The sequence below is a fragment of the Etheostoma cragini genome, chromosome 19 (assembly GCF_013103735.1).
Source record: "Etheostoma cragini isolate CJK2018 chromosome 19, CSU_Ecrag_1.0, whole genome shotgun sequence".
In the NCBI taxonomy this organism is placed as follows: domain Eukaryota; kingdom Metazoa; phylum Chordata; class Actinopteri; order Perciformes; family Percidae; genus Etheostoma; species Etheostoma cragini.
The window spans coordinates 12,204,202-12,232,044 of NC_048425.1; the positions used below are offsets into that span (position 1 = coordinate 12,204,202).

At 41.8% G+C, this 27,843-nt stretch overlaps 2 protein-coding genes across 5 annotated transcripts in view; one reads left to right on the forward strand and one right to left on the reverse strand.

The window, feature by feature from the left end:
* The window catches only part of m1ap (meiosis 1 associated protein), a 34,149-nt gene extending 27,514 nt beyond the window's left edge, over nucleotides 1–6,635 (forward strand). The window contains exons 8-13 of one of the 2 annotated variants that reach the window (XM_034856952.1): nucleotides 651–792; nucleotides 1,839–1,902; nucleotides 2,092–2,234; nucleotides 3,023–3,138; nucleotides 3,259–3,340; nucleotides 4,359–6,635. In XM_034856952.1, the coding sequence (XP_034712843.1) occupies nucleotides 651–792; nucleotides 1,839–1,902; nucleotides 2,092–2,234; nucleotides 3,023–3,138; nucleotides 3,259–3,340; nucleotides 4,359–4,595 (784 nt within the window). In that variant the 3' untranslated portion in view covers nucleotides 4,596–6,635. The remainder of the gene's footprint in view (nucleotides 1–650; nucleotides 793–1,838; nucleotides 1,903–2,091; nucleotides 2,235–3,022; nucleotides 3,139–3,258; nucleotides 3,341–4,358) is intronic. The other variant, XM_034856951.1, reaches the window with a different exon arrangement.
* A 5,572-nt stretch (nucleotides 6,636–12,207) lies between these two features.
* On the reverse strand, nucleotides 12,208–25,812 carry dok1b (docking protein 1b). 3 transcript variants are annotated; one of them, XM_034856592.1, is made up of 6 exons: nucleotides 25,421–25,812; nucleotides 16,641–16,964; nucleotides 15,957–16,059; nucleotides 15,358–15,530; nucleotides 13,472–14,502; nucleotides 12,208–13,432 (listed from the first exon to the last, which is right to left on the reverse strand). In XM_034856592.1, the coding sequence occupies exons 1-6, from the start codon at nucleotides 25,475–25,477 to the stop codon at nucleotides 13,078–13,080; spliced, it is 2,043 nt and encodes a 680-aa protein (XP_034712483.1). In that variant the 5' UTR covers nucleotides 25,478–25,812; the 3' UTR covers nucleotides 12,208–13,077. The 3 variants fall into 3 exon arrangements, with proteins under 3 accessions (XP_034712483.1, XP_034712482.1, XP_034712481.1); XM_034856591.1 differs by having other exon boundaries at nucleotides 12,208–14,502; nucleotides 15,957–16,056; XM_034856590.1 differs by having other exon boundaries at nucleotides 12,208–14,502.
* Between the last annotated feature and the right edge of the window lie 2,031 nt (nucleotides 25,813–27,843).

A 27,843-nucleotide genomic window follows, 5' to 3' on the forward strand; every position in this document is an offset into this window, starting at 1 on the left:
CTCATCAGCCCTCTTGTCACCTGTCTCCCTCATCAAACATGATCTCTTCAGTTTTACAAAGACCGGCGACTAGAATTAAATCTTTTACCGTCTAAAAGACATGTAGAATTAGGTCAGACTAATTACAGTGAGGTCTATCTAATAACTCAAACCAGAAATATCTAACTGAGAGCTGTAAATCCTTAAAAAATTTACTTTGTGTTATGTCTTCATATGCTTTTATGTCTTTATGGATCCATATTAATGTCTCTTTATAAATACTGACACTGTTTTTAATACATTTTTTAACAACTCGTACTACTGGTTGATCATTTTACTGGTATAAATAGCTGTGTGATTTAAAAGCTGAAATCAGTCCTTCCAAAACACACACACACACACAAACATACGTAGGCAAGCACTGCTTGTATTGCATGTGAACAGGTTTTTGCATACAGACTGCTTTAGTATTCTCCAGGAGTTTAGAGAAGATGGATGTCTTCTTTCAACATGTTTAGGCCACACTTCCAGTGGTTACACGTAATGGCAAAGAGTGTTTGTTATGGAGAGTTGTTATGGAAGAAAAGGTCTGCATGTTAACCGTGTGTGTGTGTGTGTGTGTGTGTGTGTGTGTGTGTGTGTGTGTGTGTGTGTGTGTGCACGCGCTCTAGGACTCTGCGTGCAGACGGAGTGTGTGAGAGTGTGTTGTACGGCCTGCCGCTGGTGATCCGCCCCACCACCTGCTGGCAGCTGGACTGGGATGAAATGGAGACCAACCACAACTTGTTCCATGCTCTCTGCAGCACACTCAGGGTGTGGGAATGTGTTATGATGTTATGTGAATATGAACGATGTTTGTTCATCTTGTAATCTTGTAAGTGTTCTTTACAATTTAGACCAGAAACCAGGTTGCTCCCAGCCTTTTGACAAAATAGTACTAATAGTACTAACACAAGAGTAGAATAGAACAGTTGAAGTTAGGGCTGGATGATTAATTAATTAATGATTAATTAACTCAATGAATTCTGAAGCTGTTATCAACATTTTTTCCCATGACAAGGATTGTGATAATTTATTCCTGTTGATAGGCCTACATTCAACCACGTGTGTAGTCATGTGACTTTGCCCGGACCAAGCAGCCGCATGGAAAGCATAATGGAGGCTAATTTAAACATCGAGTCTGATTCAACTGAGCAACTTGTGCCCAAAAAACCCGCAGTGTCTGTCGTCTAGAAACATTTGGGCTTCAGAAAAGATGATTTAGAATAACGAGACTAATTATCATTCATTTATTGTTATTTTAGGTCATATCGTGCAGCCCTAATAGAAGATTGTTCACTGTAAAAACCTTCATGCTACAAAGCTTGTGATAATAATTTACCAAATCGGTGATTCCCAAAGTGGGGTACGAGGACCCCCAGAAGTCCGTGGCACTCGGCTAGGAGGTCCGTGAAAAGTTTTCAGATTCATTCATTTAAAGTCGCAGTGAGTAGAATGCAAAAAACAGGAGTAGAGTGAGAGCTCTCCTGCAGTTCTCCTTATCCCCTTTTTGTTGCAGAGGCAATGCATGTGCAAAACAGCCAATAAGAACTCTCTCTCTGAGGTGGCCAGTAATTGACTAAAGTCTCCCGTGACGACTAGATTTTTTATTTAGAAATCTATAAAAGTTCACAGATTAAATTTAATATAAATTTAGTATAAACCAAGTTTGAGTGACAAAATTATTATTTCCACCACTCTTGAATCCTCTGATTTGCTCTTTGAGTTGCTTTTTGCACCATCTAACATTCCCAGTACTCCTCTGTGCAATACAAATGAATGGAAGTGTTTGATGTGAGATTTGTTTTTCTCTCTTTCAGAGTCGTGACTTGTTCCTGCTGCTGCAGGTGGAGCCGGCACAGAGGTCTACAGCTGGAGGCTCAGGTCCATATGCTTGTTTGAGAAAGAGGGAGAGCAATGTGAATTGATCAGTCCTTGAGAGCAAACTCACATGCCCCCCCACCCCGCGTGTGTGTGTGTGTGTGTGTGTGTGTGTGTGTGTGTGTGTGTGTGTGTGTGTGTGTGTGTGTGTGTGTGTGTGTATGTGTGTGTGTGTGTGTGTCTACAACACAGGTGTGTATTCTCACTACATCGTCCAGCCGTCCCCGTCCCTCTGCCTCCTGCTGAAGCCTGTGGTCTCCAGAGAGTTGCTGCTGCCGTGCACTCTACCTTCCGCCACTCAGGAACCTGCACCCAATGCCATGCACTCTATACAGGTGAGGTGATTGTTCATTCATTCATTATATTCATTACAAACAAATTAAAGAAGTAGACTGAGGCATCCAGAACTCAAAAGCAGATATAGAAATATTTATATCTGTATATATATATATATATATATATATATATATATATATATATCGCCAATGTGTATACTGATACCAGGAATTGAATATGAAAAACTTTTTATGTGAAGTATTATCTGGTCTATGGATGGGATGTAGACCATTTTATCCGAATTCATGTTCGAACCAATTATACAAAATCACACAAATCTATACATATATATATATATATATATAAATATATTATGTTACTATTATTATAGACAAATTCAGATACAATTACACTTGTACAAATATACCTTACGTGTGTGGATAAACAATATATTTTTTTAAACACACTAATTATAGTTAATAAATCACCACAAATCCATATTATAGTTTACTATTTTTTTATATTCATCCCATAAACAATGAACGGAAACACCTCTGATTCTTGATTCAAAGCAGAGATGCAGAGATGGACATAATGCTTGATTACTTTTATCACATTTTGTTGTCCTACACAGTTATTTGCTATAATAAGTATGTTGTTTTTTTTTGTCTGAAGTTGGGAATTATTTTAAAAGTTTTAATTCCAATCCAGAATGAGATATTGATGGTCATGTATATTTTGAACAGGATATAGCCTTCTATGTGCGTAACTCCTTGTCATTGAGTTTCAATGGGTTTATTTGTACGTTACCAAAGTTGTTGATGTTTCTTGTCTGTTTCTCTGTCAGGGTTGTCTCACTCAGCTGGATGAGGAGTGTGTGTTTAACCCTCTGTCTCTGAGCAGTAACCTGTACCAGCACCTGAAGAGTAGAGGCCTGCTCTCACAGCCACGATACCCATACAGGTCAGTTGGGGCGGATGCCACGATGCAAATACATCCGTGTACCCCGTGTGATAATGTTAGAGCAGTGTTCGGATGTAGAGGTCTTAACGATGACATGATATTGATGATGTTTGATTCCAGACTGCAGCCAGCTGCTGCCCACAGAGACCAGTCCCAGCCACTAGAGGGTCTTAAAGGCACAGCCAGCAGGCAGCCGCGGCAGGTAAACACAACAGCTTTATGGCAGTCCAAAGGTCACAATGTGCTGCTCACACAAACAAGCACAATAGTTATGACTATGAACAAAGTTGATCGCATGAGTCAAGAGCAATTTGAAACCACAAAGCAGGAATAATGTTTTTATCAACCTTATTTAGTTTTTAGTGCAGGGAGTGTGTTCTTTACTAATGCAACTTCCTCCTCACGTCTCACTTCTGTATTTACTCAGTAGATGGCAGCCCCTACCCTCTGCAGAGATAATTTAGACCAGAAATACACAGAGCATAAACCAGCTCTTTATGTTCATTTATCAGAATATTTTAGCAAAGTTTTTGTGTGACATATTTTACATCATCTAACCTTAATGTTTTAACACTAAACAACCTGAAAACTGTCAGAAAATGGAATCAGATGCACCAATGTTTAGGCATTTTACCATTGCTTTACTTGAAGTGGGACTAGTTTAAACTATTATGGGAACTGTAGTTGTCCTTTGTGTACACACAAGGTTACACTGTGAAAGATCTTAACATTTCATGTTGCTTTGTTACATCCTCTGAGGCCGACTGTGACCTGAGAGTGTTTTGCTGTTGGCAGTGTGACTCATCAGGCTTGATAAGGCTGCTGACATGCAAATAGTTCACTTCAGCGGCAAAACACGGAGAAAACGTTCGCCTGCTCTGCTTCTGTTTTGTTCTGTTCTTTGGCACACTGTCTTTTTATTCACCGCAGTAGAACTTAACCTTTAACTCTTAACATAGTGTTTGTATTTGCCCTATTAATGTCTTCTACCTCTTTAGTTCTTTATCTCTTTTGTTCCACCTTCTTCAGAGCCTCCTCCTCTTCCTGTCTTTTATCTCACTCTTTCTTTTCTTGTCTTTCTTATAAATCCAAGAACTGACAGCTCGGACTATATTATTCTATTCAAGAAACCATTACATTTAGTTGTTTCAATATCATTCTAAGCAACATTTTCAAATCTTAAACTTAAATTGTAAAGGCTGTGTGTTGTCTCCACTCAGCCACAAAACCACGGCCGCCAGCTGGGAATGAACAACAAGGTCAGGGCCACTGTGGCTCCCCTGCCCTCGTCCTCCCACTCCTCCTCTTCCTCCCTGGGACCTCCTCCTGCTAAGGCCTCACGTCCGGCCCTGAAGCTCCTCAGCAGCAGCAGCAGCAGCAGTGGCAGCCGCCGGGCCCTGTCCGCTGCTCTACAGGTGGAACACAATGATGATGAGGACTCCATTGTAATACAGTAAGAACACTGGGGGGTGAGCGGAAGACAGTGGGCCGAGAGAGCAACACAGTGACAGGGAGGTGACAGAGAGAGAGAGAGAGAGAGAGAGATAGGCGGTGTAGTGCTTCCTCAACAAGTCACACACACACACACACTTTGAAATCCTTCAGCATCCTGACCTGCCACTTCAAAGGGCTTTCCAGTGGTAGCACACGCTCACACACACACACGCACACACACACACACACACACACACACACACACACACACACACACACACACACACACATTTGGCTAATCGATCCCCATTGTAAAGGAAGTGAGTAATCAGGCATCTCATAAATGCTTTAAAGACTTTTTAAAGGAGGGGAAGATGCTCTAATTTGCACGTAAACACACACTGTTCTACAGTACTCTCTGGGTGGTAGCAGCTTTTTTTGATACTTTAATTCATCTCTATTTATTCTCACCACACAAACAATATTACCTAGACCTGAATTTAACAAGCCTTGGTGTGTGAGTATTTATTAGTGTGTGTGTGTGCATGTGTGTGTGTGTGTGTGTGTGTGAGAGTGAGTGTGAAAGGAAAGTTTCAACTCACTGCCACTTTCAGATTGCTGAGGCAGCAAAATGTCCACATCACACAATAAAAAAAGCGGGAGAGAGACATAAGACATCTAGAAACAGGCAGAAACGGCTTCCAAAATAATGATAAAGGCACAATAGAGCATGCACACTGCAGCTATGGTACTACACTACATATGGACTCATTGACAAACACACATATGCACATTCCATTTCCATTTGGCCCTTAGGTCTGAACACAGCTTCACTGTTTTAATGAGAGAATAAAGCAGCACACAGAGGGGCCTCTCTGCTCTCCTTCACCTCCACAGCGAGCCCTCTCTCTGGGGGTTGAAAGACAGCGTGAAGGGGGCGGATGAAAGGAGAACAGAGACGAGAGAAAGCATGTTCTTTAAAATTGACATAAAAAAGGTACAAGTTGTAAAAAATAAAGTTAAGTTATCACTTTGTTTATTGTCGAGAGAGGAAGTTCATGTAGTGACATCACTGGTCAGACATTTAATTAGATTTTCGTTTATACCCACGTATTTGTCAGTTAGGCCCATCCATCAGTTCTGTTCTTAATTCATTCCTCGTCGAGAAGCTTTGTTATCTACACACACACACACACAGACACACACAGGCCTAATCAGCCTCCCGCCATTCCACCCCCTTGTTGAACCTAATAGTACCCTGTGACTTCATGATGTTGTGATGTCACAGGACTTCCGCATTCACAGATCACATCCACAACGATACTTTTGTCTCTGAAGAGAATTTGACCGGCGGACCTCCAAAACTGCCCACTGACATTTAATCCACTTCTCCCTCGCTCTCTCCATCCTTTCCCCATTTCTCTCTCGCTAAGTACTTTCTTTTCTAATGATCACGAGCTCAGGGACGTGAATTTGATCAAATTGTTCAAATAGAACAACAACCTCTCTGTCCCTGTCTGGCGAAGTTTCCCTTTCTTAACCGGGGCGACATCAGCCACACTCCTCATTAAATGTCACCCGATGACTGGGGCGGGAGCCGCAGCTAACAAAAAGTGTCCCTCTTTGTGTTTGTTGAACATAGAGTCTTGCTAGTGGGGAGATTATTCAGGTTTGGGTAAATTGTTGACCAATAGCCACTGTTCTTTTTCAAGAAAGTTCTCTGTTCATTGTTGTTTTTAGGACTCCACCATACAAACTCTTAGTGTCCACCATGTTGTGTGTGTTGACTGTTTTCAATCCAATTAATTGTCTGAGGTGCAAAGGAAATGGATTATCATTCATTCATTCTGTAAATTCCTTCATTTAGTTGGTTATATTTCAGCTGCTGTGACATTTCAGGATCTTGTAAGTTCTAAGTATTTAGAATATACAGTATATGTACAGTAAATATATATATATATATACTTAGAACTTACAAGTTTTCATTTAACTTACATGATCCTTGATATATTTATTGAACTTTTCTCAGATTTGTATTTTAACACTGAATATGAACTGTGGGTTAATAAATTGTCTTTTAAGTAACATTTTTTTGGGAGGATTACCTTTGCTTTAAAAAAGGGCATCAAACCACATTTAACCTTACACTTTAACAGCGTTTAACACCCACTGTTTGGCCTGCAGAGCGCACCACTATGTAGCACTTGCACACATGGAGAGTGCTATGAAAACATGTGATATACTGTATATGTCAATAGATTAGACTCTCGTCTTTGCTGTAATTGTGTTACCATTAAAAGAATAACGCCCTGTAGTGAAAATAATCCAGGCACAATGCATGACAGAGTATACAGTCAAAACCTTGAAAATAATCAGACGATCAGACGATCAAACAAAGGCCATTTGTTTTAATTTAGGCAGACCATCACCAAAAGGTGGTCATTAAAGAAACTAGAAAGAACTTCTAAACACAACCATAAACCAAAACCCCCAAATCCTATAAAGCAATGTCAGGAACTGCACATATTTATGAGCTGTGATTAAACTGCCCCTAAAGTTATGGTGGTTTTGGTGTTAGGGTCCAATGAGAACTATCTAATCGACTTGAGCCTTTTACCATCTACAGTACTGTTCCTCCTGCAGCGGGCTAGCACTATGTAAAACTTTCACTGAATGTGAATACTATGAAAAGGTACATGAATACATCTTTCTGGAAAGGCGGCCTATTTGTGGTCTCCTGCAGGTTGCACATAGATGTGAGTTCGTACTACATGCAGTGAGCTTGTGACAGCCTTTTCTTTCGGGTTTCTTGCTGACACGTACAACGTGGCTACTTTAGAGCGAAAGCTTATCTTTATATGATGACAAACTTAATATTGGGGAAGTGTGCTTTTTGCTAACGAATTAGCAGAAATAGAATCTCAAGGCAAGTTCTTAGAAAGACCAAGTGTGGTCAAAATGTTACAGTACAATAATATAATCAATGAAGCTTAGTGAGCGGCCATCTTTAGCTTCCATGTACAGTATGTCATTGCCATGAAAAGCTCCTACTGTAGTCTTTGGTGTGCATTCACCAGACAATATTTCAGTTTTCTGATCACCATTTCTTGAAAGTGGAGAGGTGCCCTTTCATTTTGCAGACAGTGAATACATGTGTCTCAGTCAGCATGGACAGGACACTTCTCTGTTATAGTCCCAATTTGGCTGATAAGCTCTGACTTATTGGCCATAGGTTTGCATTTTGTCCATTCTGATCTAAAACAAAACAACTTTTGCAGCCTCCTTGACTTAAATTGCAATAACATTTCTATGTATGTCTCATCAGCTACCATATCTAAGTTTGGATAATATTAGGGCTCGGACTTCCTGCTTAATTCTCAATTCTCATTTCCTTCTTTGCCTCAATCTGCAGAAAAGAAGAAAACTCTGTCAGACTCTATCTGTCTCCCAAACTTAACACACTGTCTCTTTCCGATTATTGTCCTTACTGGTCAACAACAACAGCACAGGGCTCAAATGTACACAGACGATTGAAGCAACATGAGTCACAATTCATATACAGGCTTATACAGGCTTTCACAAGCAGAGCTGAGTGAAAACAGAAAGAGGATGTGCATCTTTGTGAGGAAGTGAGGCGGCGAAGTCAGGAGGCTACAGGACTGGAACTATAATCCTACTAACAGATATCGGAAAGTTCTGTACTCGTCTTGAAAAGTCTGGAAATTGGATTTGCTGATAAGCATGCCTCTGAATCATGAACATAAATCACCAAATCAAGTCAAGAAAAGAAGCTCTTTAAAGGTATGAAAATATGAACCTAGTTTGGTCTAAGAACACTTTGCCATACAGATTTTCCAGAGCACAGTTCTTGGATTAGCAGGGTCACAAAGTCACTGAGACATGCTAAAAAAAACTACCAATCCCTTTATTTTCATACTTCACCTTCATACAAAGACAGTTTTGCATAGGCACCCTTTTTATTTTCGAGGCAATGGAGCAACAATCGGTCATTTCCTTTAGATAACGCTGAGAGTTAAGAGAGTGAAACAAACTCTTTCAGACACACGCACAACTGAATGGCTTAGCCCACGCGCAGCTAAAAATAACAGCTGGTGGTCCTCGGAGTCTAGAGGAAACCGGACAGTTTCAGGTGCATCTGAACACATGACTCCTCGACAGATAAGCACAGTCAATGAGGATATACTTTAATATTTTTGTGTAATGCAATCTTAAAACAGAATGAGGAAATGCATGAGTTAAGTTTCATCTCTGTGCTTTATATTTTCTTAAGTGCAGCTGACAGGTGTGACACTTTTTTCAAGATTAGAAACAAGTGGGGTCTCAACACATGTGGTTTGCATTCAAAAGGAAGAGTTTTAAAACTTTGAGGAAATAAACTGAAAAAAATGACATTTTAGAAAAAGAAATATTTAGCTGTTTATGCCACAGCCCTAAAAGATCAATAAGTTATTAGGAATCTTAGAATTATCAGTTTATGAAATTAAATTGCTACTGTTACCCACACTTTTTACACACTTTTTACACACGTTTATATTAAATTCATATTTTCATCCAGTCTGTGTCTGTGTTATGATAACAGCTTGGTTCATTGCCCCTAAGCAGCTAAAAACTCAAATAACACTCAGACAGAAAGCAAAAATGTGCCTTCCGTCAATCATGCAAATGTGACTGGACCGTGTTTATTTGGCCCTAACAGCCAATCCAAACTGCACAGACGTTTAATGTAAGCTAGCAACGGCCGTGGAGTGTGCTTGTGTTCTTTCTGTTGTTTTACTCCAGTCTCTTTACCTTTTTTTTCCTATTTTTTAGGAGACAAGTTGCAACATTTTCAACCTGCTTCATCTTCACATTTGTTTCCCAGTACTGTATGTCAAGCTTCCCCCTGTTACTGTAGTGTAAACCTACTTTCAGTGCCTCTTGTTGGACTGATCGTCTTCTCTGAGTATGACACGACCTTTGAAAAAGAGAGAGAGACAGAGCGAGAGACCTTGACGGGACAAAGACAGTCACGCAATGCTGATGGTAGACAGATGCGGGTGGCTGTGGCTCAGTGGTAGGGTGGTCCCCTGCCAATTGGAAGGTTGGTGGTTTGATCCCTGGCCCTGCAGTCCCATGTCAAAATGACTGAATCACTGAACTGCCTCGCGTTCCCCTCGATGCTTTATCATCGGAGTTTAAATTTGTGTGAATGTTTATCTGATGAGCAGTATGGCAACCTCATTTATTAATGAATCAGTTTTTGTTCTTTTAGTGTCCTGCAGCAAAACTGAGAAAAACTGAGAAAATCACAGACACACATCTGAAACTGTGAAGTGAAGTGCATATCTCTGATATGCTTTCATTATGAGGCTGCCAACCTTTAGCACACACATAATCACACAGGAATGCACACATGGTGATATGGCAGCGGTGGTGGGACGTTTGCAGACACATAGTCCCACCCGGACATACCGTTAACTGAACAAACTTGACATCAGCAGGCTCGTTTGTAGATTTCTCACTTGCCTGCAGATGTCACACGTACACACACACATTCATCAGCGAACAGGCAGTCAGTTGAGCTGTTCCGCAGATGCGTGAAAGGTTAAAGCCGAAGATAAGAGAAATGTGAGGGAAGGAAGAGAGAGGAGGTGGCAGAAAGAGCATATTGTAACACAGGAACAAGATCTAAACCACTTCCAGTTTGAAAAGCTAAAACAAATGTGTTGTTAGGGTTCCAAAAACAAGTTCTAATCAGTCAGTAAGTTGTGTTTTTGATACTACTACTCTGATGGTATTTCAGATCTTAAGAAACTACATTTAACCCATTAGGAGACACTTCAACTCTTCATTGAAACCCGATGATTGCTGTCTGAGTACCTACCCTGTGCTCTGTGTTTAGTGACAGAGGAAACTCTGAGATATGTTGGGGCCTTTAAAGGGGCCCTCCAGCCAAAATGTCTTCTGGATAATGATGTCATCAAGGTTATCTCAGCCTGGTCCTCAACAAAATGATGCTGTTGGTGACATTGTAGGAAACGCAAGAGAACTAAAAGTCAGGATATCTCAGCGTCTGCTGCCTCTAAGCAATTTCTAAAAATATGCCTCTGGAATCCCTAAACTTTGTGTACAATACTTAATAACTTGAGTACAGCTTTAAAGGATAAGTTTGACCACCGTTTGAAATTAGGTTTACATGCTTTGTAGTTAAGAGTTAGAAGAGAAGATTGTTGATTAAGGATGACATGTTGTGGATTTACGGGTTAATAACGTGCGGGACTGTTTCTCGGCCGGGTGCAGTGACTTCCTGGAGTCTTTGCCGGTTGCTAGGCAACCTCACAGCTTCATATGTAACGTATATGAGTTGTAATAATATTCCTATCTAACTCTCATCCACAGTAACGCGGTAATTTGATTTCACTTTTCATCTCATTTCACTTTTTAACAAAAGGAATTCTAAAATCCTTCTCCATTTTCTCCATAACAGCAGAAATTCCCTTTCGTAAGTATGGTTTCCATGTGGTTTCCAAGTATGTTTCCATGAATGCCATTATAAAGTAAATGGTTGAATGGTCCTTTCTCAGAAATAAACCAGAACCAGACACTCCGCTGAACGCGCTTCAGTCTTTAACACACACTGCAACTGCGTAAACAGCTTATTTGGGATATTCCAATGAGGAAGTGTCGAGCCATAATAAAGCATGAAAACACAACCATGTACTGTGTGCTGTGTGTGTACCATGCTACTTTTTTCCATTGAGTTCATCCAGGGTTTAATGACAAAGACAGACGTGGGTCGTCGCTCTTTCTCTTTTTGTTTTCCTTCCCCCCACTCTGTCTGAAAACACAGCGGAGGGAGGGGGGGGGGGAGACAAGTTAGAAAATGTAGCCTAAATGTGTAATCAAGTTACTTTTGGAAGACTTCCCTGTCCAGAAAGTAGTCCAGCAGCAGGTGGGTAAATAAGGAAAGAAAAGAAAAGGGATAAAGAGGGATGACGGGGATAAAGAGCAGCAGCAGTGACGGGAACAGTCTGTACCTGTTATGCAAGCCAACCAGACTCAGACAGGTTCATCCGGCCAACATTCATCATGTCAGCATCTTTTTCATCCCTTCTCTCCCGTCTTTTTCTTTTTTTTCCTTTGGTCATCCTCAGCTCAGGATAAAAAGGAAAAGATTTTTTTCTTCTATCTTCCCATTTGAACCGTCTTAACATATTGTATTCCTGTCCTCCTCTCACAGTCCTTCTGCAGTTTAAATGCACATGGTGTCCAACACGAAGCAGCCGCCATTAACGGTCACCAGAGCAACCGGAACAACAGAATTAATGAAGAGAGGGAGAAAGGAAGGAAGGAAGGAAGAAAGAAAGTCTTTTGCTTCTTTTTTCTACTCTAAACTTGGACGGTGTGATTAAGTAGCTGGAAAACGACCGAAACAACAAAAAACAGAGCGTGGCAGAGGAAGGGATGAGGTCAGACTATTTTACTGTCCCATTTGGTCCAGAAGGAGAGAAAGTCTTTGAAAACCTAAAACCTGTCAGATTGGCTCCTGATGGGACAGACACACATCAAGGGAAAGGTGTGATGGAGCAATCTGGGGAGTTCTCTCATTCACAGATCCACTATGGATAAATTTTGGATGTTTTTGAAGCCATTTTTATTAACAGTTCTATTTACAGACAGCACAGCTGTTTATGACACATCCATTCACATACCGACACACTGCAGGGGATTGATACTTTTAAAACTCTGTATTCAAAGGCTACATGAGGACCGTGACCACTTTATGACCCAGTTATGTCTGTTTCCAAGACCCAGTCTTAAAGTCTTAAAGTCCCACTTTAAATGCATCCTCCACAACAGTAGCAACAACGCTTTACAACTACGTCACATTTTAGTGCCCAGGGATCGGGATTCAGGATGATAATGAGTCCAGGACACACAAACAGAAAAAAGATGAGCTCCTTTTGAGAAAGTGCTAGCCTCAAAGATACTCTAAACCTAAGCAGTGCAAAAACATGTTTCTCAGTGACTTCATAAGCACTGCGGACATTTTATAAAAGAAGAGCCAAGCCGCTCTGTCAGCTTGTTACAGTGAAGCCTGTAGGCCAGGCTCCTTTTGGCAAACCTTTTCTGTGTGTGTTCAAGTGAAGTGGCTGCTTCCAACCACACTGTGGCCTAGTACTTTAGTTATGGCTTTGACCATGCAAACACTCACTCTCTCTTTCTCCCACACACACAAACACACACACAGAGGGTGGCCTTACAATATTTGCACTCAAAATGCAGCCATAATGTAGTTTTTTCATAGTTCTGATCTAATCTCACTCCAAAGGAATCGACTGTCTCAAATAATTATGCCAGTCCACAGATGGAAAAATGTGCTCAGTCCCTACGAAAACAGCAGGAAATAAAGGCATCAACCAAGTTTTCTCCATTAGCACTTCTCCTCTCTTCACAACAGTATATACACATTTCATGTTTAGTCCCTGGAGCAAGAGAAGGATGTCAAACATTTCCCAAGTTGTCGTAGATGATGTCAGGTGACCTCAGGGGCGCCTGGTGGTTCTGGTTGTAGCACGAATTAGAAGACGGAGATTTCTGCTTAGACACTTTGCTGTACAGCTCCACCCCCCCGTCTCCTCCTCCTCCCCCCCAAATATTGTTGTTGTTGTTGTTGTTTTTAACATTACTACCAGGACCTCCATGTTTCCCAGGGGGCAGTGGCACTGGCTCCTTACGAGCAAAAGCAGCCCTGCCCGGCTTGGGGGCGGTGGCAGGTTTTGACCACCTCGGAGCCGGAAGTTGTGGCGTTCCGCGGCTTGGGCCCTGCTGCGGAGGCGAGTGTCTGTGGGACTCCGATTGCTTTCCGTGGTAGGGGGTGCTGTAATTTCCCTCCGGGCCTGACGGGGCCACCATTTCTCCCTGTCTCCTCTGGCTGTGGGGCTCTAAACGGGCCTCGTCGTAAATACTCATCCCTGAACTAGTGGACACGCTGGCGCCTCCTTTGGCGCAACCCTCGGGTTCATCGTATATGTGCTCCAGACGAAGAGCAGGAGGGGATGAAGCTCCTTCTGCTTTCCCTCCCGGGGGTCGCCTGTTACTGTTCGCCCCACGTCCTCCCCCTGCAGCCCCGTTCAGACTCAGCGCACTGGTCTTTTGGCTCAGCTCCAGGCTGATCTGGTCATACACGTGTGAGTACAAGTCCGATGGCTTCCTGTGGTTGCTGCCACCAAGGTGATGATCCCCTTGGACGCCCCCTCCCGAAGCCTCATCTCCCACTGGTCGGAGGCGTGGGGTGGGCACTGGAGGGCTAGGGTTGCTGGTTTGGCTTTGAGCTTTGATGCTGTCCACTGGGTCAGAGTAGAGGGAGTCAGCGCTGTGCAGAGGCAGGCGCACTGAGTCCGCTGGCTCAGAGTAAAGACCTGCATGTTCATCAGCCAAGGAGAAACCTTTAGCTGCCACCTGCCCTCTGGGAGACTTTGGAGGGGCCCCGCCACCTCCCAAAACCCCCAACATGGCTGGTGGTTCTGGTAAATTCCTTCCCTTGAGTCCACCTGCTGTTCCTTGCCCCCTTCCTCCTCCTCCTCCTCCTCCATCTCCACCCTCTCTCTTCCCGAGCACGCCATCAGCAGAGCCCGGTTTGCTTCCCCCTGAATCTCCGTCAGCCTCCCGGCTGCTGGAGCTGCTGCTACTGTCGTAGCTCCCTGTCATTGCGCCACTGGGATTGGCGTTGCGTATGTGCTGCAGTGACGCGGGGCAGTCCGAGTCAAAGTTGACGGGCAAGCTGAACTGGCTCTCCTCAGCCAGAACCTTCTGCGACTGGATGGACTGGTCCACCAGCGTGAAGATCTCGTTGCCTTGCTTGGTCTCAAAGGTGAAGTTACCGGGGCCCGAGTCGCAGCGTCGGCCCGCCTCGAACGAAAACATCACCTAGCGAAAGAAAGAAAAGTTAGTTAGTGTGACTAAATAAATATATACAGAGGTGTCTGAATAAATGCCAAATGGAAGTGAAGTAATGGAAGCTAGTCACAGACGTCCCAGCTCTCTTTTCCAGGCATCCCTCATTTATCATTTTTTTGGCAATAGAAAAATGCTTGCTTCCTTTTTCCACTGGATTTTACTTTTCATTTCTCTCAACATATCAACTGTATTACTTCACTGCTCTCACTTACTCCTGACTTCTATTTCATAAACAGACCTCCTTTGCTACTTTCTAGCCTTGCACATTTAGATCAACGCAGTCAATTCTTTTTATCTTGTGTGTGCAACGTCAAAGTAAGTGTCAGTCCAGACATGTGCATAAATAGACGTAAGTACCGACAACAGACAGACAGACTAAAGGTCGGTCATTTTAAAAACCTGGTCTCGAGCTCTGAAGTGACAAAAAAACAGCCACAGACTCTAAAGTTATCTTCTGATGGTGAGGCTCTGACCACATTCTCTCACACACACACACACACACACACGCTGCAGCTAGAAATGTCATTTGCGCTTCAAAACTATTTTTAATCGTTGCAGTCACAGCTTAAATTTAACACAGCAAACTTCCTCTGCCTGTACTCGTCAGGTGGGTCAGAGCGGTTTTCCGTTTGTTTTTAACTTGTTTCTATGCTGTTTTGCTGCATCTTTTAACATGTATCTCTAGTTGTTGGTGTTGTTGTTGTTGAACTGCTCGTGTTTTTGTTTTGTTGTTGTCTTCTTCGTTGACCTTGTAAAGTGCCTTTGAGTAATGTGTCTTTGTTATTATTGTAACTTTTGTCTCTCATCAAAAGCCCAGGCACCCACCCGGTCTCGCCCGTATCTCCTCAGCAGCTTGTAGGGCCACACGAGAACGTTCCTCTTGGTCTTTGGCTCCTTCAAGATTAAGATGTCGTTTTCTGCTTTCAGCCAGTAGCTGCCCGCCAGCCCGCAGCGCTCTGACGCCTCGGTGCGCTGAACGCTCACCCAGAACTCGTTCACTGCAATGACAGCATAGGAGAGGTGTTTTTGCTTAGGTTTACTTAAAGGAGAATTCCGGCCATTTTTTTCTGTTAATCTTGATCGCTATAACTATGCAAGTATTTTCAATTGAAAAAACTCGACCTGAATCAGTGCAGGCAACAAAAAGTAGCTGTAGCTACGTGTACAAGCTTCAACTGAGCTAAAACGCCAGAACATTTGCCCCGTTAACTGCCTTTTTAGCTCAGTGGAAGCTTGTACACGTAGCTGCAGGTACTCAGTGTTGCAGTGTTGCCTGCATCGATTCAGGTCGAGTTTTTTCAATCAAAAGTACTCGCATATTTAATAATACCTTTTGTTTTTTAATGATTTTTGTGTAATGCTCTACTATTCTTTTCAGATTCTTAAACTCATGTAAGGCCAGACTGTTTGTTTAGTGTCCTTACCCTCCTCTCTGGAGTAGTAGATGAGGTTTTCAGACATCTGCAGGTCCTGGGCTCCTCCATTAGAGTCTGCAGCAGTACTGGTGCTGCTGCCGCCTCCGCCCTGCTGACACACAGATAGACAGTCAACCAGCTGAGAAAGACGCCAAATTAGGATTTTTTTATAGTATGTTAATCAGGAGTTTGGTTTTCCACTGGAAGGATAAGAGTAGGCAAAGAGTGAGAGAAGGGAAGGAGGAAAAAGAAAAAAGAGAGAGAGGCTGAGTGTGCAACAGAGAACGAAGCGGATGAACTCCTGGAAACTCCCTCTGGCTTCCTTTCTGCAAGTGCAATGCTTGTGTGTGTGTGTGTGTGTGTGTGTGTGTGTGTGTGTGTGTGTGTGTGTGTGTGTGTGTGTGTGTGTGTGTGTGTGTGTGTGTGTGTGTGTGTGTGTGTGTGTGTGTGTGTGTAGAAAGACTTCAGGGACATGTGGAAAACATTTGAAAACACACAAACAAAAAGAATTTAGCTGCAATCCCAGTTGAAAAGATTTTGGGTGAAAAAAAGCAGTTCTTCAGATTTTTCTACCAAAAAGGGAGAGGAGTTGTTTTTTTTCATTTAGATATTTCTTTGTTAAATTCAAGCTCAAAATATACACCTTAGGAAACCATAAAAACTCACACGAGGAGAGAAAAGGTGTGACGCTACCTGGAAGGCGATGTCACACATGGTATCCATCCAGTCCTTGGCGGCGTTCCTCTCTGCTGCAAACATGTGCGTCTTGTCGTTGGTCTCCACACAGAAAGCCGCCATGTTTTCTTTGGGACAGCTCTCCGTCACCGCCGGCAGGATGGAGATGCACTCAGACAAGCGGATGATCTTCTTGTCAAGTTTCCTGGTTTTCTCATTGGTACCGCCTCCCAAGCCTCCGACGGTCCCGCCCCCTCCGCCCGAGGGTGAGTCGTAGAACTCGAGGCGGGCGATGCCGTTTTGGCTGGCTGGGTAGAGCACGAACCAGTTCTTCTTCCATTTCTGATGAGTGGGAAAGGAGCAAAAGTTACAGAGGAGAACATTTAAAGCTGCACTAAACAATATCTCTATCTTATCAACATCATATTTCTGTAATGTTTTCCCATTTTGGTGCCATTAAAAATTTCTAGACCTTCTGTTATTTTTGATATGATTTTAATATATTTTATTTGTAATACAACAATAAGATGCACATGTTTTATTTCCTCTAGATAGTTTTATATTACATGCTAGAATGCTATTTCTAAAGGTTTGGAAGGGATGGCGGGAAGAAAAAGAGGTTACCAAAGACAAAATCTGATAAAAAAAATGTTTGGGTTATTCGCAACCCACGGGTCTTGTTCCAGTTTTGGGGAGGGGAGAATCATTTGCATGTGGTTTGTTAAGACAGTAAGGGGGAAAAGCAAAAAGCAGTTTGTCCACAGACGATTGTGAGTCAAAATAGTATTTTCAGGTCTTTCTCTTACTTTTTATGTACTGACTGTGGCTTAGTGTGGTGATAAATAATGCAGATTATGCCGTTTGACTCAGACCGGTAGCACACACTATTGTTTCCTCTACAATCAATCAGCAGCCACTTTGATTCAGTGAGTACAACTTAAGTGTGACACCTTGTCATACCTAGAATCAGGACCCCAACATCGAAATTACAAGAAGTGTGCTGTGGCCCCGAACAGGTTAAAAATATGAATCCAGAGAAGGCGACAGGTGCATCACGTCCCCCCGAGGACACCAGTGAGGAAGCAACAGCTAACAATGATCTTTTCCTCCTCAGGGACCAACAACATGACACACAATACTGAATACTAAGACCCACAGTGAATGTGAAGGACTCCAGATGTTCAGTGTTAACAATAGACACAATGACACACTGCATGTGGGATTATGTGGATCACTACAGAAACTGGTATACATGTGATTATGATGATTTTTGAAAAATTGGATGACTGCATATCGGCTAATACCACTTTTCTTTTCTTTTTTGCACAAAAAAAAACAAAAAAACATTTGTGGGATTTTTTCCTTCAGTTTGTCTATTTAAGTTTTGTGTCTTGCAGGATATTTGTCAGAAAAGCACAGGTGTTACTAATAACCTTAACGATGGCTCCTATCCTGAATGTCCCAGCAAGACATGACAGACCAACCTGCATGCACAACACCAGGACCCTGTTGGTGAGTTTATTACATAATACATACCAATCTATCAAATATTATAAACACATCCTATGGTTAGTATTTAAAATCTTAATCTGCAGAGTAACTAGTGACTTTTACTGAAGGAGTTTCCCTCTTTAATGTAGTGAAGTAGAAGTAAAAAGTAGCACATCATGGAAATTCCTAAGTGAAATTAAAGAACCTCAAAGTTAGTACGTGGACAGGTAGATAAGTACATGTACAATTTTTACTTTCCACCATCGGGTTAGTAGGTCACATGTAACAACATATCAGCTTGTTCCTTATCATTCATAGCATGGAAATGAGAGACGTGAGTCGGCCTAAATGTGGAATTATAGTATTTGCATGAAATATTCTGCACAACCCTCGATTCAATTTAACAGTAAGCACAAACCGGACTGGACTGCATGAAAGCTCTCATCTGTTTAAAACAAAAACGACAAGTACAGAGGTGCACACACACATGAAAGCCAACTTAATACATTTTTAAAACACACACACACACACACACACAAACACACACACCATCTTTCACAAGTCAGCACATGCACATGTGTATGCACCCACTTTGACCCAATAAACTAACTGCCAGAAAGGACAGGAAATGTGTGGGATTGTCATTACCCAGGATTCTCTTCTCTTCCTTCTTCTGCATCCAGGTGTGGCTCAGTGTATGTACATAAATGTGCATCTGTTTGTATTTTTGTAAGTATTCCTTTGGTGCATTCTGGACCATCATTTGCTGTACACAAGTGCATGCACACACATCCATAAACACACACACACTTGCATACAGACTGACGTTTGACTGTGCAGCATACATGAACGGGGTGTGAAACATTAACCTCTGTTGCAATATGGTCCTTACTGCAGTGTGTGTGTGTGTGGAACAGTTGCTCCATATAAGGCAACAGACCGTTATCAGCTTCTAATACACTGAGTGGAAATTATGCAAAATAGATAATGACAGAGTGAGGAAGAGCTGTCCTGTGTGTTCACTAGAACAGAATTAACAGAACTAACAAGCTATAACAAGAAATTACATCAGTTTCCATTGGACAAACTAATACTTCTACCTGTATAAATAAACGTCAAAATAAAAAAATTATAAACACGGAAATCTTGCAATGAATTATGTCTATGTGGCATCATTCTGAACATGCATGTGGAATGTAGCCTACAGGTTGGAGTCTTTTGTAGGCCTTGTACAGTGTTCCTGTTTGTGTGCCTAGTCAGTACATAGTGAGTACATTAACACATTAACAGATAAGCTGTCGGGGCGAATGACTTGAAACCAAGGAAGAATATAATGACTAAATGATGACCTGTTTCAGGAACAAATGTAGTGGCCTTCAATACTTTTCTAGCTGCTTTGGTTTTCCTGTGAGATCATTTTGCATAAAAAACAAATATGACTGTAATTCTGTCATGTCTTCAAAACTGTCATCAAATTCATTTGTTTATGAATTTACATCACAGTTTTCATTCATGCATTGACTATTGTATTATTTTGGGAGACATGATATCTTCTCTGTGTAATTCAGTGGAAATTCAGCCTTCAAAAGCTGCTGTGGGGACTTAAGTCCAGTACCCGTAGTTTTAATGATTAGAATAGTGTTGCAATATGTACAGTACATTTTATGAACTGTCTGGCAGGGGTGTACATTTATCCATAACTGTCACTGCCACAGAATCCTATCTGTCATTGTGTGTGTGTTTGTGTGTGTGTGTGTGTGTTGTTATCTGAGAAAAAAGGCCCTTTTGTGTATCGTAGCGGAATGTGTGTTAAAGGGAGGGAAAGGGAAAACAGAGGAAAGCTGTGCACATGTGTCGTGTGTGTGTGGTTTTTACTGTATTTAAGAGAAGGTGAGAATGAGTGAGAAGAAGTGTGTGTTAGAGAGAGAGAGGCAGACCACTGCTTTGATCCCAGATCTGCCACCCTGACCTCAGTCCTCTGTGTCTACCAAATAAAACTCTCAAACATGTCAGGACTCCAACAGAGGACAGCGGTAGCCGTAGTTCCTGTGAGTGGCGTAAAGTCAATAGCACACTGGCACCTTTTTAGGTCGTTTCAGGACGGGGGGACTAGCTGAAAATGATTAACCAAAACAGACACTAAGTAGGCTGTAAAACTGAAATGACAGTGAATTACAGTAAAGAGTCTTAAATGTACTGTCCAAAGAAAATATGCCACATTTTCTTATAATCTAAGCATTGTTGTGCACAGGCCATGTATCCGTCTCTATTTCTGGAGAAGACAAATATTTCAAGGGAGATAACGATATCCATACGTAGGTCACACGAGGTAACACACACACACAGTGACAGCATGCTTACAACAGAATGATATACAGAGTGAGCAACCAAAAGTCCAAAACCCAAGTGTATTCAGTTCAACACATGTTCTGTTGATCGCCTCATTGATTAATTGACTAATCATTTCAGCTCTGCCAGCAGGTAAAGGCTAGAGAGAAAGGCGGTCCCTGTCCACAAACATAATGCATCCATAACTACCTCACAGCAAGAAAAGTTGTTCTAACTAAACTAAATGCCACTTTAAAAGAGCTTGGTAGGCAATAAAACAGTAACAGTAACAGTGCTTTTATACAGACCTTAGTGGTCCCCTAATACTGTATCTGAAGTCTATTTATACAGACCTTAGTGGTCCCCTAACACCATATCTGAAGTCTATTTATATAGACCTTAGTGGTCCCCTAATACTGTCTCTGAAGTCTATTTATATAGACCTTAGTGGTCCCCTAATACCGTATCTGAAGTCTCTTTTATATAGACCTTAGTGGTCCCCTAATACTGTATCTGAAGTCTCTTTTATATAGACCTTAGTGGTCCCCTAATACTGTATCTAAAGTCTCTTTTATATAGACCTTAGTGGTCCACTAATATTGTATCTGGGGGGCAAGGTGGAGGCTGGGGGTGTGTCCTCGACCAACTGCCACTTTGCTCGTTTGAAAGCCATGATGTCTCTCCCATGGATAGGCCAAATTCTCTGGTTGGGCAAAGCTGAGAAAGGGGAGGTAGCCTTGCTCCTTATGACCTCATAAGGAGCAAGATTCCAGATGGGCCCATCTGAACTTTCATTTCCTCAAAAGCACAGCAGGGTACCCAGGGCTCGGTTTCCACCTATCACCATTTCTAGCCACTGGGGGACCATAGGCAGGCTGGGGGAACTCATTAATGTTAAAAATAACTCATAAAGTGAAATTTTCATACCATGGGACCTTTTAATCCACTGTTGACTGCAAAGAAAGAGAAATGGGCTTTTGGTTTCAAGTGTCAGTTGACTCGCATCACAAAAATATATATTATTTACACATTTATAATATAGATATTTACCACACCTACTCTAAAGCATTCACCACGGCTGACTACTGCTACCTTTCTCTCATCAAACACATTGATAAAGCAAAAGTTTGGAAAATGGAAGATAATTGCATTTTATGGAGGAAGTCTGAAGCGTGTTCTAAGAAGGCAGCGGATCTGAAGTCCTCCCAGTCACAACGCCACAGAATCGGCTCATGCTAGCACATCTAACATTAAATGTGTGCCTGACAAGATATCAATTTGGTTCAGTTTTCATTTTATTTTCCGTTTAAAAAAAAAAGAATCACAGACGTATAAAAATTCGATAAGAACAGGAAATCAGAGGGAATCTGAATCAATCCAAGCTAAATGACCCCCCCCACTCCAACCCTCCTACTGAAATGTCCCAATGTCTGCACTGAGTTAGAGGAGGGCTACTCTGCACTGTAATCAAAAAGATTGGTTTGTAACAATATGAAATGGTCCACTATCTGTTCATCACACCGCATGCTGATGAATGATAGGGAGGATTGTTCTCCACATCCACCAACAGTCTCAGTTACAGTTTCCTCTCGACACTAAACCTACATTACCAACAGTACGGAAATTATACTCAAACATTCAGGCCACAGCTACAATTGTGTCTGTAATTAAGAGGAGATGACCATTACTGTGAAGAACGTAATATCCAAAGTTACGTTCATTCATGTTGACTTGCATGGGGGAAAGAAAGTCAATGAATAGAGACTATGGAAAGAATACTACAATCACACGTTGAAGTGACTGAAATGACCTTTTGTCCAATTCACACAAACTATTACAATAACTGTAAGAACTAATCATTGTTTCTGCACATGCCTAATCATTCCTTTCAACTTACTGTCACTAAACCATGCTGTCCTTACTGAAAATGCGCCCACTGCAGAGTACAAATGGAGAAATTACACACTTCACCGCGTCAAGTTAGTTCTTCATACTACAAATGATGTGGTGCTTCTTTTCTGAGAAATAGCAGCGTCTGAGATTCTAACTTTGATAAACAAAGAGAGAGAAGAGAATATCAGACGGATCCCGTTAATCCATTTGTCAGTTATAACTATTAGACATGAGTCCCTGTCGTATAAATCTAGCCTCAGGGTGTGTAATACCTCTTTGTCCTGACACGCCTCGTCTTTTCAAGTGGGAGCTAGCTCCCGGCTGATGCTGTCTGCGTCCTCTACCGTCTCCCCACAGCAGCCTTTATTGGTGGTTGGCAAAACATCAAACTAAAAGCTTTTCGTAGCTCCAGTGGGGGTGCAGCAAAAACTACAAAATGCAGATCATAGCTTCTTGGATAGGAATATGTGTGAGGCAGATTAATTCACAGACAGTTCCCTACCCACTAAATCATGCACACAATCACATGGCTCGGAGGCGCATGTTGCTACATGACAGCTCTGCAAGTGTAAAAACTGTAATCACAACAGCAGAACGTTTCGGACTCTTTCATCAAGCACCGGGCCCGTGTACCGTGACCACATTTACAGATACAGCTCCGCATCCACGTCACCACAAATATTTGACATGTTTTACACATCGCCATCGTTCAGATGGGATTCTCATCGGCTGAGAAAGTGACATGCTTCGGATGTTATGAACACAACCTTGAGAGAAAACAGCCGATATGTTTGTGCTCGGTGTGCTGTAGTGGTGTGTGAGAGGAGTCTGGGACATTGTTGTGAGAGCACTTTTCATTTTTCTAATTTGTGTTTCATTAATGGGGCACTTCACAAAGTTTGACTAAATAACCCTGATGAGGCCATTAGTATGCTACCAGTAAACGTCTCAGCTCAGTTCAGACAGCAAAACTTTATGGAAGTGCAATACTAAATCACTGCAGTAGTCCTTTAACCTGTGTAATGATGACTTAGCGCTGTGTGAAGATTTTAGAATTATTGTTATATGTCAAAATATTCTACTTGATTCCTTTTGTTACTGGTCTCCCTAATACTGTAAAAACTCCTGATGGTTTCCATCCTAACAGCCCCCTGTATTAACTCTGTAATGGCCGATTACACACATGACAAAACTGAAGTCAGAAACAAAAACCTGGGTCAGAAGCCACATTTTCCGACCACGTGGGAACATGTCTAAAAGAGTGTTTGTGTGTGTGTGTGCGCGCGTGTGTCCACTGACAGCTCGATTGACACCCATTGCATAAGTCACCCCGGCAAACCTCAAACCAGTTTCAGCACTTTCAGATTAGCCAGGGTTCGGCTTCCTGTGCTATTCTTTCTACTTTGGTGCTTTTTTTGTCCACTGTAGTTTTCTCCTCCCCTAATCTGCAAAGATAACACGTTATTTCTGAAAAAGTGGAAATTTGATTTGTTCGTTTTCTATTGTATTTTCTACTGTTTAGAAGAGGCATTGAAAGTGTGTTGTCGGAGTATGAATATCTATTGTGGATGGGCGATTTCAGGGCAGGAAACAGGGCCAGAACGTTTTGTTGATCCGTGTCATATGACCAGAGAGAGCGAGACAGAGAGACAAAGACCCTCTTACAAATCTGAAAGAGTAAATGAGTTCTTATCCAGCGGTGCACTGAGAGTGGGGCTGCAAAATATCTTGTTGCGATTATTATGACTGATATTGTGATTGCGATATGATTCTCGATATTGGAGGGCATTATTATTCAGAATTCAGAACGGTTTGACACATATTTTGCCTTTTACAAATAGTGCCCCCCTGCGATTTGGATATTGCACTAGTCCAAGTTGAGATTTTGAAAAGGTTTTCGATTAATTGTGCGGCCCTAATGGAGAAGCAAGGTTGCATAAAGGCCAAGGACTGCAACACACACACACACAGACACACACACAGGTGCTATCACTGATTTGATTAAGTGGAAACATGTCTGCAAACTCTTTAATTATGGTCTTTTTCCACATTATCTCAATTTTCCAGCTGACTGTGCAGTCTCATGTGATGTGCTTATTGTGGAAAGTCATATTGCAATCGTGATATTTTTTTGTCAATTATACAGTAAAGTGAGGTGTCACCAGCTCACTTCACACACACACACACACACACACACACACACACACACACACACACACACTCTCACACCTACCTCTTCTACCAACCTGGCGTCATTTAATTTAAGAAAGTGCTTTGATCCACTTTGTTTTCATGTGTTTTTACTGAATGATGCAACATGCTTTTACCAGCTCACTAACACATTCACATGCACACTCGCTTACACGCGGAGGTGCACGGTTCACTCCAAACCACCAGATCAAAACAAGGCCAGATCAGTGAACCACTGCTATAACTTCCTCTCTCTGCATCCGTACGCTTGTCTTTAAAGACGCTGGGCACAGTGACCGCTCTGTAATTGCACCAGTATGTTCTCTATTTATTTGCCATGACGTAAAATGCTCCTTTATGGTTTGCAACTGCGAAAAGTGCAATGTTAACGTCACTTATGTGTGTGATCAAAACATATAGACGACTTAATGGGACACTGCCATCGGCCTAAATAAAATCAGCTATGCTGATGAAGGCTCGAGTTGTCTCATAAAACGTGATATGATCCTACTTTATCATTCATTCCTTTAATGTTCCTGGACAGATTATTATGAGTCATCATTACTGAGAGGCAGCAATGACCTTAAAGTGGCTGTAGCCTATCACACTTTTCCCGAGTCATTTCTATAATATACATAAAGAGACTTTTGTGTGTCTGAGACGTATTTAACTAGTTTCAGTGGCTTTAAGAGCTACTTGTTACAGTTTATGTCCTCGTATAGCCTATTACATGTTTATTATATATTTCTATCTTTTGCCTATAGTTTTAATGTTTTATAGCATCCTCAAAACCTCCTTATTAAAAGGTCACTAGCTACAGTTATCTTTTGTTTTTTATGAAGACGCCACAACCGTAGGCTACTAGCAAAAATAATAACTGTTTTGCTTGAACTTACCTTTCCAAACTTTTGATGCTGCACATAAAGTTGTCCCTCCTTAACGTGGGTGTCCATGCCCCCAACACTCCAGGGCCACCCTTCCTCTAGAAAGGTGAAATTTGACTTGAACTTGACAAAAACACTTTTAAGGGGGTAATTATTTTCTTATATCCCCTCACAACTTCCCCCTTCTCTCACTTCCGCTCCCCGGCCGTTAAAACGCATTTGTCGTACCGCTCGCGCACAGTTGTAGGTGTCATGGGGTAAATAAAAAAGACCCACGCAGTCGCTGGGTGGTCGGTAGTCCCGACAAAAGTGAAATAGTGTCTGAAATGTTGTCGGTGGGTCGCCTATCTGTCGCCTCTCACTCCTCCTGTAGGGCTGGACCAATGGAAAGCCACTCGTAATAGATAACGTGAAGCTTCCGGTTACTACTTTCAGAATAAAGGTCTAATGACTGAAAACAGGCTTTGGGTGCATGGCAACCGAAGATTGTATATATATATTGATGTACTGACGGTCTATGATGGCGACTCAGTTCAGCAGTGCTTTACAGTAGGTATGTAACTCTAGGCTTTTAAATTTCAATTCAGGGGCCATTTTTAAAAACAGGGCCTTAAAGTTTCCCCTTAAGGCTCCTGCCATTTCAATTGACATTGTGCTTGTAGTGGTTAAAGTCTATTGTGTATGACCAAACATGTTTGCATATAATCATATCACAGAAACACACGGTGAACCTGAAACTTTTGGGTTCCCTGAGGACTTGGCAACCCGGACAGTTGCCTTGTTAATACTTTAAATTACTAGCTGGGCAAAGTAGGTGGCCCGACACCAGACAAAGGCACCCGGATGCATGTGTTTTGGTTTTCAGGGTGTTTGGGTAATCAGGTAATTTGACTAATTGCAATTTGGCGGGTGTTTTAGGCTGATAGGGGGCTAACATAACACTATTAAATAACCATCCCCAAAAAACCTTGAAACGTCCAAGTTACATTATTGGAATATGACAGTTCTTCTCAATTTACCATCTTTGTTTAGTTAGAATTATTAACCCAACAAAGGATGAGAAGTAGTAGACAGTAGCTCAGTCAGTAGGGAGTTGGGTTGGGAACTGGAGGGTTGCGGGTTCAAGCACTCATATGGACCAAAAGTATGGTGGTGGACTGCTAGGTGGAGAGATGCCAGTTCTCCTCCTGGGCACTGCCAAGGTGCTCTTGAGCAAAGCACCAAACCCCTAACTGCTTGGGGCGCCACTCTGATGTTTCTCCCTTAGTGCAGGTAAAGGCACTGAGCATATGTGAACAACTGTGTGTAAATTCTAATTTCCCCTTGCGGGATTAATAAAGTATTAGAATTTAAAGTATACATTATTAGTACTACAAAGTTCTAAAGTGAAAAGAAATCATATGACACCAAAGATTAATATTATATTTATTCAAAAGTTGATACAATTCTGTCTGGTTTGTTTGTTTTTATTTTGAAATCTGCCTTAGTTATCATCCGGTATTTCAGTAAATGTGTGGCGCTTGTCTCCCTGCAGGGGGAGTGAGCAGCGCGTGGTGAGAGCGCGCACTGAGCCGCTCCTCTTCTTCTTCCTCTCCTCCCACCTCCTCACACTTGTGTAACTTCACTGTCGGTCTCAGCTCTGATATAGTACAATTTCTAACGCACTTATGAACCATATGGATAATGTAAAGTAAACTGTAGACTGCATGTAATAACGTATGATGTTCAGGACATCACAGCATCTCGTAAACTACGCATAGAAAACTGCTATTATTCCTTTAACGAAGACAGATTATAAAGTAAGACCATGTTTCTCTCTTTTTGTATTTATATACTTTACCTACATATATAGGCTATTAAAAGGGATTTTAAGTAGCCAAAGAATGAAAGTTGTTTTTTAAGGAGCCAATGGTTGTAAAAGTGAAGCTGGCCCCAGAGTTAATGTGTTGCAGATGGCTCCTGCTGGCGCGATTGTTGTCCCTGTTTTCAGCCCATAACCCAACGGTGCTAAATCTCTGTCAATATTATACTTGACACTGAGTATGGGTTTCAGACCATGAGCCAAGACACACAATGAGTTTTTAATTTGCCAGTGTTTCTTCCCTATTCCCGTCCTGTCATTCAGTGTTAGGTTATTAGTAATGTAAGAACCTTAGTACCTTGCGTAGACCATACATGATGGTAACTGAACGGTTTCCCTAATTTTCTATTCCCATAATTTATCATAGCAAACCAATGTAACAAAGCGTATGATTTGAATCATGGTTGATAGTGATACTAATTGATGTTAAATATTATCCACAATCTTATATAATTAAATAATTTCAAGAAGTAGATGGAAAATTGGTTGTAAATATATTAATATACACTCACCGGCCACTTTATTAGGTACCCCATGCTAGTAACGGGTTGGACCCCCTTTTGCCTTCAGAACT